Here is a 15,428-nt window from a genome sequence, read left to right as displayed (position 1 = left end):
CCATCTCTCTCTCTCTCCTACCTCTCTAGGGCCAGCTCTCTCTTGTATTATCTTGCTCACTCTACCTCTCTAGGGCCATGCTCACTCTCTCTCTCCTACCTCTCTAGGGCCAGCTCTCTCTCTCTCCTACCCCTCTAGGGCCAGCTCTCTCTCTCTCTCCTACCTCTCTAGGGCCATGCTCACTCTCTCTCTCCTACCCCTCTAGGGCCAGCTCTCTCTCTCTCTCCTACCTCTCTAGGGCCATGCTCACTCTCTCGCTCTATACCTCTCTAGGGCCATGTGAAGAGGAACAGACATCTTCACAGCCTATCCCTGCTGGGTGCGTTTCACCTGTTCTAGACTAAACTACATCTGAGGAGTGTGTGTTTTTGCTGTAGTGGACAGACCAACAGATGAGGAGTCACCTTGTGTGTGTGTGTGTGTCAGCTGTTTCTGAGGAGTCACTGTGGGTGTGTCGGCACTCTATATGTTGACTCCTGCTTGCTGATTGGCTGAAAGCCGTGGTGTGACTATATTCCACAGATATAACATATTTGTCCTGTTCTAATTATGTTATAAAAGCAATAAGGCACCTCAAGGGTTCATACTCTACTGCCAATAAACCACTGTTATCTGTATTCAGGCACTCTGTCGTATCGCGCCTTACAACAGGCTTCAGCAATTGTATTTTGTAGAGAAAGACAAACATTGGATCACCAATATCAGTTCAATTAGGCCTTTTCTAGTCTATCAACTAATGGCCATGTTCTATCCTATTACATAGCACAGAATATCAGGATATCAAAGCTAAATAGCCAGCCAGCAGTTTTTCACATAACTCACCATTTAGACAAGAACCCATTTGATTTGTGATGTACCTTCTGGTGTGGGCTGACCGGATCAGATATAGTTGAATACATAAATGTACTGTTCATAGATGAGATGATCGTTGAAATTCGGAAATAAAGTGTTGTAAAATGCCTAAAACAATAGTTGAATAGACAGATAGCTGTGTGTGTGTTCTCACTATGGATTGAGTCTGTCCCCTTGACTAAACGTGAATTGTCGTTTCATCTTTTCAGAGATGTTAAAATCGCAACCTCACTTAACTGTATTACATTCGCCCCAGTTGTTGAAAGATGGTTAAAGTAACCAATTGGCTGGTTTAGAACATGGTTCTGAAAGCTCCGCCCATGAGGTTAGAAATGTTTAGGAATGAGTTTGGTCTGAGTTGTTAGAGCCGCATCCTGTCAGCTGAGAAATGCTTTTCTGATCACAGAAAATCTAATTAGTGTCATTAGCATCCATAGTGTGATGTTAGAAAACAAAATACATTTACTAAGCATTTACTTTGCAATACTGTTAAATTATATTTCTTAAGTAAAATACTACTTAATTTGAGGAAAGTCATTTTCTCACTCTTTGGTAATATTTTGTAATTGCATTTTGTAAAATATCATTAGATATCGATTCCTTTGATCTAAAAACATCAGTATAAGCCCTAAGAATAATAATCCACATTGGTCATACTCTGATATGTTATACCACATCCCCTGGTGCCTGACTAGGTCATGAGTAACTGGGTAGTTTAGTTCCTGGATGTCTATGAGACAATATAAACTAGCAGGAAGCTGTGGTGTATGAGACAATATAAACTAGCAGGAAGCTGTGGTGTATGAGACAATATAAACTAGCAGGAAGCTGTGGTGTATGAGACAATATAAACTAGCAGGAAGCTGTGGTGTATGAGACAATATAAACTAGCTGGAAGCTGTGGTGTATGAGACAATATAAACTAGCAGGAAGCTGTGGTGTATGAGACAATATAAACTAGCTGGAAGCTGTGGTGTATGAGACAATATAAACTAGCAGGAAGCTGTGGTGTATGAGACAATATAAACTAGCAGGAAGCTGTGGTGTATGAGACAATATAAACTAGCAGGAAGCTGTGGTGTATGAGACAATATAAACTAGCTGGAAGCTGTGGTGTATGAGACAATATAAACTAGCAGGAAGCTGTGGTGTATGAGACAATATAAACTAGCTGGAAGCTGTGGTGTATGAGACAATATAAACTAGCAGGAAGCTGTGGTGTATGAGACAATATAAACTAGCAGGAAGCTGTGGTGTATGAGACAATATAAACTAGCAGGAAGCTGTGGTGTATGAGACAATATAAACTAGCTGGAAGCTGTGGTGTATGAGACAATATAAACTAGCTGGAAGCTGTGGTGTATGAGACAATATAAACTAGCTGGAAGCTTGGGGTTTGTGGTATACAGCCAATAACATACTCTGTTTTAAAAGCCCTAATGCTGCAGTATTGGCCAAATACCACAACTCAAAAAGTACTCAATGCTCAACTATAAGATCATATTTGTATGGATATTGACTAGAATGTTAATCTAACGTTCACTGTTTGACTAGAATGTTAATCTAACGTTCACTGTTGGACTAGAATGTTAATCTAACGTTCACTGTTGGACTAGAATGTTAATCTAACGTTCACTGTTTGCACAACTGGGCTTAGAACCACCGGTATAAGACAGGATTGGCATTTAGGGAAAGATGAAAATGCTGAGGTATTTTTAGTTCTAGTTCTCCGGGCTGTGGGTTTCGGATTCACTGCTCAGTTCACGTCTGGTCAGTGTCGTCAGCTCCAGGAATATCTGTGTATTACGCGGTCACACAGGAACATAGCCTAGTCTCAGAGCTGACACAGCTAACCATTCAAACACTTCTGTCCCTTTCAGTGCTCAACCAACAGAGTGGCGTATCTTCTTGGCTGGGCCTTAAACCCAAGCCCGTGTCTTCCCACAGAGGGAGGGTGGGTGTTTTGTACAGCAACACCAGAGCTCTGCCAAGTGCCCCAGCACGCTGCCCGGTCCAAGGCAGTTCCGTGACATCAGAGCGCCGGACCAGAACAGAGACCTGCTGTGTCCTTCCAGCACACTCCCTCGTCTCCAGAGTCCGTGTATCGTAGCCATGACTATGAAGCAGTCAGACGTCAAGGGCTTGAGACTCACAGCAAAGGCCGGTGCGATGCCTGCCCTGGAATGACTTGCAATACAAAGCACCATGCCCGCACCTCCGCGCGGGAGAGAATCTCCACAGTGGAGTCATGTTTCTAGACAGGCTGACCATCTCCACAGGCCAGATATTATTAGGTACCTATGCAGGTCGGCAATCTGGAGGGGCTTTGTCTCCAGTTAAAGAGTCACTGAGACAGTTCCATCTAATTTTAGACTCCATCTCTGCGTCTTCCAGGAGAAAAGCCTTTTTCTACATAACAGAAGCTTTTGACAGCTACACAACCAGGGTGGAGAACACACAATCCAGGTACAAAACAATCTTGTAGACTATGCAACCTTTAGAATAGTTAGGTTTCCACCCAATCCACATTTTCATGCATCATAGAGTACAAGCAGAAATGTGCATTGTTCCCCAGCAGTGGTGTTTCCAAAAATCTCAGGCTGCCTGAGTCACATTGGGAAACGAACACAACATAGGTCAACTCGTGACGAAAACAAGTCTGGCAATATCGTGGTTATCCAGTCAATATTTAGGCACCTCCATTCCTCACATAACATGAGATGATTCTCAACATACCGTACACACAAACGTCTCAAATAATATTGCACCAAAATGTCTATTTTTCTACACCACTGGCATAACAACTGTGGATAGTAACAAGAAATGACATGGCAAAAATCCCTTATAACGTCACACTGATCTGGGCTGAAAGGAAATGTGGAACACCCTCTCCCTGGAACTCCATAGGTGGTGTGCATATAGAGCGCATTGTTTGGGGACTTATAGGGCTGTAGCGGTCAGGCTTCCTGCGGGCATCAGGTTACACAGAGATCAGCAGACCACATGGCTTCCATTAACCCAGATCTATCATTACTAGCTGCTCATAGAAGTGCTTCCGTCTGGTTTTGCTGTAGACTTCGGCGGTGGGTTTGGCCAGACGGCACCAGCAGACCTCGGACTAATATGCACACCTCAAGAGGGCAAACAAATGAGGCTGGCGGACCCAGAACTGGAGTGATGAAACCACTGACGTTGATCAGCCGCTTCACAATCAGGGAACTACCAGGTACAGCAGGGAAAACAGAATACAAGGTACAGCAGGCAAAACAGAATACCAGGTACAACAGGGAAAACAGAATACCAGGTACAACAGGGAAAACAGAATACTTTAAGTCTGAGTTGCTTAACCCAGAAATGAAACACAAGCAGGAAATTGCATATTTCTTAGTAACAGGTGTTATTCTCAGCCAACCAGTTTCACATGCCGTGACTGATTACATGGCTCTACTTTAGAGTTTCATGTAAAATCTTGATTATGACAAATCACCCTTAACAATTCATCACAACACCCAGCCTGACTAAAAACCTCATACATTAGCAGGTGACTTTCTGCGGCAAGCAGCAAAGCCACAAACTGGGTCACATCCAGCTGTCTGGGTCTTATGGCTGGTTTCACACTGTCACAGTCTGAGGGTTGTCAAACCAGACAATGGTCTCACCTTCCAGTGTGTACAAACATGCCCCTCAGTTCATTACCATGTGAGACCGTGTCAGCCAGACATCACATGATAAGCAAGCCAACAACGCTGACATTTCTAAGTGTGTTAAGTTGGATTTCTATTTGTGTCTCATACTATAATAAATGAGAGGCTGTGTGGGTAGAGATTAAAAGCTGAAACAATTGTATGGTTTAAAAAAAACTGCAGATTTTACATCCGGGAGGTCTGTGTTTGAAAGCTGATCAGTAATTAGACCTAAATGCTACTGGCAGTGGGGTAAACACAGAAATAGTATGGGGGGGGGGGTTATGGGAGTGGCAAGGGCACACTGTTGGAGGTAAATTCCAGGGTATTTTTTAGCTACAGCTTTTATTTATTTTTTTACAGCTGGTTAGTATGGATCTACTGCACACAGCATATACTTTAGTAGTTAGTCGTGTTTTGTAAACTTTATGACAGTTAACAATGGCAACGTTATGTTTTAAACACAGCTCCTTATAACCTTAACACTAGCTAGGTCAGCTTTTATTTCAGTGGTTTCCATTTATCACTAGCTGGAAAACGTACGGATACTATAAAAGTATTTGGTAATAGCTAGCAAACGTTAGCAATGAAGTAGGCCCAAGCTAGGTAACGTAAGCTACTGCTGCTGGTTGGCTAGCTAGCAAGCCTAATTAATATGATTTTGTGCGATGGTATCTGGTTAACGTAACTGACAAACCAATGTTGTTAAAGACTAGTTAACGGTTTAATATAATTACCTGGCGATAATAATTCTATTTGCAAAGCGTTTTATTGGTTCACTTTTTTTTTTTTACACACCATCTATGGGCTATACACGGGGATTACAGCATTAGCTAGCTATCTGGGTAAGGCCTGAAACATTAGTTATACAACTAGTAATTTGGTCATCTGTCACAGCAAGTTACTTGCCTTCCCAACGTCGTCGTATGTTGACAATTCAGGAAGATACTGTAGCTAACGAACATATTTAACCATGGTTTGGTAGCTCGCAAGTTGTGTCGCAGCTAGCTAGTTAAACTAGTTAGACACCAGTTACCCAAGCTAGCTAGCTAACGTTGGTCAGGACAAGTAGATTCGCCGCGTTACGTTAGCGTAGCTGTCAAGTTCAGTATTGTTAACCAACTAGCTAACTTCGCCTATTTCACAGGGTAAACAGTCTGGTTATCAAAATGCAATGCTTGTAATAATAGAAGTGTGATTAACTAAACAGCGAATGGATTAGCTTCCTTGCTAATTGGCCTAGCTACGGTATCACAGGAAGTTAGCTAGCTAACAGTATAGCATGTTAGGTCGTTGCTAACTAAAAGCGGTTCATTTGTCGCTCTGGCCTAAGCGAGGCAACTTTTGTACGACAAATTGACGTAACGTTGGTGAATAAGTGTAAAGACAATGTTTAAGTTTAGGCTTACCAATGAATCTGTTTGTTTCCCAAGTCGCTACTATAAATAATGCGAGAACTGCCTGGGCAACTCCTTTTTAATCCGTAACGTTTACCTCAACATTACAGGATTGTCGAGATCGAGGCAAATTTCCTTTTCAACACATTATTCACCAACATATTCGGTAAAAAAATTAAAACATAAATGAAGGGAGAAAACTTGTACATACCCCGGTTATGTTTTATAACACAGAAATTCCATAATCATTGTTTTTATGTAATTTTCTTAATTTCATTTTCCTCCTTTGCTGTTTGGCTGTTGTCTCTTTAGCTAGCTAAGCCTCACCAGTCAGGCTATGAACCGACAACGAAACATTTGGCTACTACTGCGCTGTTGATCACCAACCCCGTAGGCAGAGATGACTGCAGCTAAGTTGATAAACTTGCGTAAGTTTGTTTAGAGAATTGCTTGTCATAAAGTCTCTGAGAAAATGTGTGGTTTGTCCACACTTCGTCGAGAGGGAGGGGGGAAGCTGAGAATTGAGGAAGTCAAGATGTGAGTGGGCCAACGGGGTCCCCAGATCAAATCAAACACTGGTCTTTACTGCCTGGCTCCAACAAACCAATTGTTATTAGATTCACTAGTATCCCGCTTGTCAGGTTTGGACCCTGAAGGCATACTGTCTGAAAGCTGTGGTATTTCACCAGTAACCCACAGATAAAACAAAATAAATAGGCTGTGAAATGCGTTGGAAACTGATTTCAATCAAATTAAATCAATCAAATGTATTTATAAAGCCCTTTTTACATCAGCAGTTGTCACAAAGTGCTTTTACAAAACACCCGCCCTTAAAAACCCCAAGGAGCAAACAACAGTGTTGAATTTCAGCAGCAAGGAAAAGGCTGAAATTTAGGAAGAAACCTAGAGAGGTTGTAATAATTAATAAATGCATGTGGGCTGAGTCCAGAGTCTATTTAAATCTAGTCCAGATCGGAAGCATGACCAGATGGACAAGGACAGGGACAACCCGGGGGTGGGGGGTGGGGGGGGCAGCAGAGTGGCAGCTGAGATCGTCAGGTATCGTCTTGATCTGCAACACAAACAGGAGGACTTTGGACAGGGCCTGCAACAAGTCTTTTAAGCCTGGTACTGGGGAGGTGTGGGACAAGACCTCATTCCCTCTTAAGTTTAAAACAGGGGAGGACACAGGGAAAATGTGGAAAATGCATTCCTTAGATATAAAAGGATTTATAGTGGAGAAGGAGAACTGACCCTACTCCCCCAGCACAATAATACAGCAGCATAAGATCTTGGGGCTGAGACGGGGGGGTCCAGTGACACTGTGGCCCTATCTGGGGGAGGCCCCGGACAGGGCCCAACTGGCCGCAAATCAATCCACCCACATTGCCAAGCATCAACCAAAGGGACACCCACCAACTGCAACCACCCTGAATGAGGGACGAGTATTGTCAGCATAGTTCAGCCCAATTGCACAATGTGTGCAACAGACAGACAGACTCTGCCCCCAAATGGCATTGGAGGGAGGGCATCCCAGTGGCGCTGAGAGCCCACCTGGCAAGACAGCAAGGGTGGACAGTATCAAGCCTTTCTGGTCACCTTCATGCCCCTGGGCCAGACTACACTTAATCATAGACCATGCTGTAGAGATGAGTCTTGGGTAGACACTTGAAAGATTTATAATAAATACTTATTGGTATAAACATATTCTTATTGTTAACCATCTGAGGTGAGAATGTTTGCGGGCTCGTATACAGTGAGGGAAAACGTATTTCATCCCCTGCTGATATTGTACGTTTGCCCACTGACAAAGAAATTATCAGTCTATAATTTTAATGGTAGGTTTATTTAAACAGTGAGAGACAAAATAACAACAAAAAAATCAAGAAAAACACGTCAAATATTTTATAAATTGATTTGCATTTTAATGTGTGAAATAAGTATTCGACCCCTCTGCAAAACATGACTTAGTACTTGGTGGCAAAACCCTTGTTGGGCATCACAGAGGTCAGATGTTTCTTGTAGTTGGCCACCAGGTTTGCACACATCTCAGGAGGGATTTTGTCCCACTCCTCTTTGCAGATCTTCTCCAAGTCATTAAGGTTTTGAGGCTGATGTTTGGCAACTCGAACCTTCAGCTCCCTCCACAGATTTTCTATGGAATTAAGGTCTGGAGACTGGCTAGGCCACTCCAGGACCTTAATGTGCTTCTTCTTGAGCTACTCCTTTGCTCCCTTGGCCGTGTGTTTTGGGTCATTGTCATGCTGAAATACCCATCCATGTTCAATGCCCTGGCTGAGGGAAAGAGGTTCTCACCCAATATTTGATGGTACATGGCCCCGTCAATCGTCCCTTTGATGCAGTGAAGTTGTCCTGTCCCCTTAGCAGAAAAACACCCCCAAAGCATAATGTTTCCACCTCCATGTTTGACGTGGGGATGGTGTTCTTGAGGTCATAGGCAGCATTCCTCCTCTTTCGAACACTGCGAGTTGTGTTGACACCAAAGAGCTTGATTTTGGTCTCATATGACCACAACACCTTGCGGGCGCTGCAGGATTTCAGTCTTTCATGGCGTAGTGTGTTATCAATTGTTTTCTTGGTGACTATGGTCCCAGCTGCCTTGAGATCATTGACAAGATCCTCTCATTTTTGACATGCATTTTTCTGGATTTTTCATTTCATATTCTGTCTCTCACTGTTCAAATAAACCTACCATTTAAATTATAGACAGATCATATCTTTGTCAGTGGGCAAACGTACAAAATCAGCAGAGGATCAAATACTTTTCCCCCTCACTGTAGGTAGTTTCTGATTGAGGAGTATGTATTTAGTTTTAGCCTACTGGAGTTAAGGAGTAGTTGAAGACCAAGGGAGGTGTGTGGTGTGTTACTGAAGCTGTGTTGAAGGGTGATCAGCACATGTGGGGCCAGATGTATACAGAACACTGCAGAGGTGGATAAGAGAGTCACCGGCTATTGATTTATACATAAAATATGACAGGCCCAAGAATTGAACCCAGGGGAACATCCACTGAAGCAGCCTGTGGATTAAACAGCAGGCTCTCAGATTTTACACATTGTACACTTTTAGAGAAATAGTATCCATTCCAGGCTAAGAAGGCAAATCAATCACATTTATTTTATGAATTAATTGTTTACATCAGCAGTTGTCACAAAGTGATTTTATAAACACCCAGCCTGAAACCCCAAAGAGCCAGCAACAAGAAAGTCGATGCACTGTGGCTAGGAAAAACTCCCTAAAAGGGTCAAAACTTAGAAACATAGAGAGGAACCTGGCTCTGAGGGGTGACCTTAGCATTCCATACCTGAGCATTCCATGGATTCAAAACCATACCTGAGCATTCCATGGATTCAAAACCATACCTGAGCATTCCATGGATTCAAAACCATACCTGAGCATTCCATGGATTCAAAACCATACCTGAGAATTCCATGGATTCAAAACCATACCTGAGAATTCCATGGATTCAAAACCATACCTGAGCATTCCATGGATTCAAAACCATACCTGAGAATTCCATGGATTCAAAACCATACCTGAGAATTCCATGGATTCAAAACCATACCTGAGCATTCCATGGATTCAAAACCATACCTGAGAATTCCATGGATTCAAAACCATACCTGAGAATTCCATGGATTCAAAACCATACCTGAGAATTCCATGGATTCAAAACCATACCTGAGCATTCCATGGATTCAAAACCATACCTGAGCATTCCATGGATTCAAAACCATACCTGAGCATTCCATGGATTCAAAACCATACCTGAGAATTCCATGGATTCAAAACCATACCTGAGAATTCCATGGATTCAAAACCATACCTGAGCACTTTTCAGACTGACCCTTGTCCCGATCACATAAACTAATGCAACTTAAACATTTGGGACTTAAGAAAACACAGGCTGTCCCTAGTCCCCCGGCACAATAATAAAGCAGCCTAAAACTAGAGGTTGAGACAGGGGGGTCCAGAGACACTCTGGCCCTGTCTGAAGGAATCCTGGACAGGGCCAGCCAGGCAGGAAGTAACTCCACCCACATTTTCCTACAGCTGTTTGTTTAGAAATTCCTAGTTACAATAAGGAGGCCTCCATCTTAGCCTATGTTTAGATATGTATGGTTGGACCAATTCAGAGAGCTATATAGGAGGAAGTCCATGTAATTCTTTGCAGGTTAGCAATTTCTGCCTCTTTTATTGAGTTAGATACACATTTATATTTAGAATGTTCAAAACAGGCAGACCAAGCACCAGCTCCTTAAGTAGTTTAGTTAACATCTGGTGGGTTTAGAGCTCATTTATATTTTAGTGAACATATCAAGCTATATGGAATTCAAAAGTCCAATTGTCCCCATTAGTTCCAGGTCAGGGTAGCTCTGGACTGAGTTTTTGAGGACTTAATTCACAAGGAGTCTGTTACTTGTTTTCTAGTGATGATGATCTTTTTATCAAAGAAGTTCAGGTTTTCATCACTTGTTGCGTGTTGCATTTTGGTTAACTGCCACAAATACAAATGTTGGATTATTTTTATTCACCTGGATTATGAGGGAAAACACTTCCACATCAGATCCACAATATGTATTCCATGGAATAAGACTAAGGTGTATATCCCAAGATGTAACCCACTGAGTCAATTATGGGACTTTTCCAAGTGAATATTGAAATGGCCAATTAGAATATTTTCTGTTGTGACCTTAAGGTTTGATAAGAATTCTGGGAACTTATTGAGGAACACTGAATACGTCCCAGGGGGGCTGTAAACAGTTGCTCTGAACAATTATTGAGTGGCCTGCATAGCTTTCATGACTAAAACCTTAAAAGACAGAAACCCTGTCATGTGTTTCACTGTAAATCAGATTCAGAAAGAGTTTCATTGCCAAGAAAGTTCCACATCAAACTAGGAATTTGTACTGGCTGTTGGTGCAACAATTATTACAAATGGAGTAATGACAAATAAGAACTTGATTTTTGTTATACATATTAGCAACACCTCCCCCTTTATGGGATTCACAGGGATATGATCAGAGGTGTAAAAAGTACAAAGTAAAAGTACTGGGTTCGGCTGTGTTCACCACTTTTGGGAAGTATCTAATTAAGATCTAAATAACCAGGTAAAGGGAGTTCAAAACTAACTAGTGATCAATTAAATAAAAAGGAAGAGTGTAAATTATCAATTAAGGACACTGATGAGTTATGAACTCTGTTTACATGGTCATTTAACCCTTCTTTAGGAACTTCCCAAAACTGGTGAACACAGCCGAGTATTTCTACTTTGTACTTTTTACACCCCTGGATATGATCAATGTAGCCTCATTTAGGACAGTAAGCATCAGGCTTTAGCCCGGTTTCACAACAGGCCAGTTATATCCAGCTTATGATCAGTGATTAATTAATTACCTGCAATTGCCTCTGAACCACGAGAGCTAACATTAAGGAGTCCAATTCTGAGATGCGAGGCATTACAGTCTTTTTTGTTAATCACTAAAATGGAGGAAGGCCTTGTTCTATTAAGATTGCTGTGGGATACACCTGTAATTACTTTGCTCAATCTAGATCGAACCATGCTAACTACTCTGACTACTGTCACTAATGTATGCACACTAATCTCTAAAAGTATTTGGAAATGACCTATTTGTTTTCTTCTGTATTCCAGCTTTTTTGAAATAATAAATTACTATGGGGTCATTGAACGTGGCCGCTTAAATTTCAGTTTTTTTTATCGTATTAATAATTTTGAAATCACAGTGTGTTTTTTTACATAGTTCCCACATTTTAGGGTGCCAGAAGTATTTGGGCATATTAAAGTTACATACAATAAATAAGTAATGATTAGTACTTGGTCGCACATCCTTTGAGGAGTGTTTACCCTGGGGAGGCCTTTACCTTGGCCATATTCAGCTTTCACTTGTCAACCCCGTAGTCATATTCAGCTTTCACTAGTCAACCCCGTAGTCATATTCAGCTTTCACTAGTCAACCTCGTAGTCATATTCAGCTTTCACTAGTCAACCCCGTAGTCATATTCAGCTTTCACTAGTCAACCCCGTAGTCATATTCAGCTTTCACTAGTCAACCCAGTAGTCATATTCAGCTTTCACTAGTCAACCCCGTAGTCATATTCAGCTTTCACTAGTCAACCCAGTAGTCATATTCAGCTTTCACTAGTCAACCCCGTAGTCATATTCAGCTTTCACTAGTCAACCCCGTAGTCATATTCAGCTTTCACTAGTCAAACCCGTAGTCATATTCAGCTTTCACTAGTCAACCCAGTAGTCATATTCAGCTTTCACTAGTCAACCCCGTAGTCATATTCAGCTTTCACTAGTCAACCCAGTAGTCATATTCAGCTTTCACTTGTCAACCCCGTAGTCATATTCAGCTTTCACTAGTCAACCCCGTAGTCATATTCAGCTTTCACTAGTCAACCCCGTAGTCATATTCAGCTTTCACTAGTCAACCCAGTAGTCATATTCAGCATTCACTAGTCAACCCCGTAGTCATATTCAGCTTTCACTAGTCAACCCAGTAGTCATCGGATCATTTAAAACGCAGTGACAAGAACCCCAGAGATGTGCCATTGTCCAAATTCTGTCAGAAGTTAAATGTAAACACTCCATTTTGTTCTTAGCTGTGGTATATTGACTGCATTTGTACATTTGAACATACGTCTTCCCATCTACCTCTGGGCTCCACGCCAGCCCCAGTTGTTGTTGCACATTTGCAAAGGTTTTCCTGTCAGTAGGAGGTAATGTCTGTTGGTCAGTGTTATCAAACCATCTACCTTTTTTTCACTGAAACACCATTCAGAGCTCAGCACTGCATTTCCTGCATGGCTGCGAGTTGTCAAACACTGTAACTTCCATTCAGCCTGTGGCTGGGTAGTCGACATAGCAAGCTGTGAACTGACAGACGGGTGGATTTATTAACCAGTAGACCAGATTCAAATGATGTATCTGACCTGGGGGATGGTCTTTGTCTTGGTTCATGTTGAAGGTAGGTTGTAATCAGCCTATGATTGTTGGCCCTTCTGTAATCTGAAATGAAGTTTTTTTTCCTAAGACAGATGATGAAGTAAAAATCTGTTTAAACCTAGTTACAAGTGTTTATAACATGTTCATGGCTGAACGAGTGTTTATAACAAGTGCACGGCATAACCACTGGTTATAACAAGACAAGAGTTTTCTGTGAGCCGTCTTAGGTTGCAGCGACACCTCCATCGACTCAGACTTCGGCGACCAGAGGCTCCTGTCCGGCCAGAGTTTCAACCTGACCTGTAAGTTCAGCTGCCTGAAGTCATATCACACCGTTCAGTGGTGGAAGGATGACCATGTCCTCCTGAGTGCCTCGTCCATTCAGGGAAACATCTCCCTGTGTCTGCATGTGAGTGATGCCAGAGTGAAGGACAGCGGGAACTACAGCTGTAAAACACAGCCGCCCGATGCCATTGGCACGGTGGGAGTCATCGTCGTGGAAGGTGAGGAAACACGTTCTGTCTGATTAACATGTTGACTTATTACATGTGAAGCTTCATACGACTCCATGTGTTGCTGAAGTACCCAAACACTGTGGAGTATTAGAAAGTTCTGGCTACAGTGTGATTGGTTACATCTCAACAGTCCATCCTCCGAAATGAACATTCAGTTGATTAGTTTGTGAATATTCTACAGATTAGTTGTTCTGTCTGAGTTCAGTGAGGACTCACTCATATGACATTCAGTGTCTCTCAGAATTGTGTTACAACTCAAAATCAAAATGTAATCAGGAGTTTTTGTCACTGATCAATATATATAAAATGTCCATTAATTAAAAAAAGAAACAAGGTTTTCACCTCAATGAGCTGTGTTACAACCAGCTGTCTCTAGAAGTCACATGAGTTGAATGGAGTGCACCTGTGTGCAGTTGAGGTTATTCGCGTGATTTCAGGTTAAATACACCTGTCTCTGCGAAGTCCCACAGTTGGTTAGTACAATTCTTAACAAAAATTACATAATGAAAACAAAGGAACATTCAAAGCAAAAAGGAGTTGGTTTTAAAAATCAGAATTTCCTGGAGTGTCCCAGTCAAAGACTGCACCTCAATCCAATTAAGAATACATGACATTCTTTCCTCCAGATCTTCCTACTGCTGCCGTATCCACAGCTACTGTGCCCACAATCAAGACAAAGGCCGGTATGTATGTAGTCAGTTAAGGCACATGGTTCAACCTACTAACCGTTCAGGATCATTAGTTTATCATCCACATGGTTCAACCTACTAACCGTTCAGGATCCTTAGTTTATCATCCACATGGTTCAACCTACTAACCATTCAGGATCATTAGTTTATCATCCTCATGGTTCAACCTACTAACCGTTCAGGATCATTAGTTTATCATCCACATGGTTCAACCTACTAACCATTCAGGATCATTAGTTTATCATCCACATGGTTTAACCTAGTTACTGTCCTGTATTATTGGGTTATCATCCACATGGTTTAACCTAGTTACTGTCCTGTATTATTGGGTTATCATCCACATGGTTTAACCTAGTTACTCTCCAGTATTACTGGGTTATCATCCACATGGTTTAACCTAGTTACTGTCCTGTATTATTGGGTTATCATCCACATGGTTTAACCTAGTTACTGTCCTGTATTATTGGGTTATCATCCACATGGTTTAACCTAGTTACTGTCCATTACTATTGGGTTATCTTCACTATACGGGTACAAGAGTTGATCAATATTTGATTTGATAGAACTTATCTGCTCGCTTACCCCCCCTTCAACATTTTAAATGTGCATTTGTCATTTATCCTCTTATTCATAGTACATTCATTTCTTCCTCCCTGTCTCTCTTAGAGATCTTGATTGTGGGGGTGGCCTGTTACCTGTTGTTGAAGGCTGGACTTCTGATCACCATGGTGACTACAGTAAGCATAGTGCTGTCCTGCCTGACTGACTGAGCACCATCCAGCTCTTAAACCAGACTGCTAGTCAGCTTTGCTTCAAGATCAGGCACATATGCCATCTCATGTTGTAAATTCCCTTCAAGTTAATTGTCGGGGTGTGTGTGTTAAATGTGTCTGCCAAATGGCCCAACTTTGCAACTAAGTATTACATGATAAGATGTATTAACTCATTACTTAATGAACATGTAATTCTCAGTAACTGCAATAAACTATCTGCACTCAGTGTCTTGTTTTGCCGTTTCCTTATTACGTTTACCACCACTATAGCGTCTATGAACTGTATTTCTTTTGCCACTAGTCGTTTTAACAGCTTATTAGCCAGTAATAGGCTTACTAGTATCTACTAACTTCCTAGGAATAATCATAAGATTTGAGCAATTGCTAGCGAGACTGAAGATGAACTATTCCATGCCCGAAACAGTCGCAATATAACCATATACAGTTTCAGCCAGTGAAGTTTTGGTCAATACGGAATAATTCACAATGCGTACTTCGCTTCGCCTGCAAGGAGATACGACCTCGGGA

At 41.8% G+C, this 15,428-nt stretch overlaps 1 protein-coding gene across 3 annotated transcripts; it reads left to right on the top strand.

Annotated features, from left to right (window-relative positions):
• Nucleotides 1–3,996: 3,996 nt before the first annotated feature.
• Nucleotides 3,997–15,226, top strand: LOC109615554. Of its 3 annotated transcripts, none has more exons than XM_020045051.2 (4): nucleotides 3,997–4,078; nucleotides 13,142–13,426; nucleotides 14,065–14,121; nucleotides 14,794–15,226. In XM_020045051.2, exons 1-4 carry the CDS (start codon nucleotides 4,030–4,032, stop codon nucleotides 14,895–14,897), a joined length of 495 nt encoding a protein of 164 aa, XP_019900610.2. In that variant the 5' UTR covers nucleotides 3,997–4,029; the 3' UTR covers nucleotides 14,898–15,226. The 3 variants fall into 3 exon arrangements, with proteins under 3 accessions (XP_019900610.2, XP_019900613.2, XP_019900616.1); XM_020045054.2 differs by having other exon boundaries at nucleotides 4,005–4,078; nucleotides 13,151–13,426; XM_020045057.3 differs by lacking the exon at nucleotides 3,997–4,078 and adding an exon at nucleotides 12,776–12,945 and having other exon boundaries at nucleotides 13,151–13,426.
• The last annotated feature ends 202 nt before the right edge of the window (nucleotides 15,227–15,428 follow it).

Source organism: Esox lucius, chromosome 3 (assembly GCF_011004845.1).
Source record: "Esox lucius isolate fEsoLuc1 chromosome 3, fEsoLuc1.pri, whole genome shotgun sequence".
NCBI classification, from domain to species: domain Eukaryota; kingdom Metazoa; phylum Chordata; class Actinopteri; order Esociformes; family Esocidae; genus Esox; species Esox lucius.
Note: the sequence above shows the minus strand (reverse complement) of the source record. Positions and strands in the feature narration are given on the sequence as shown.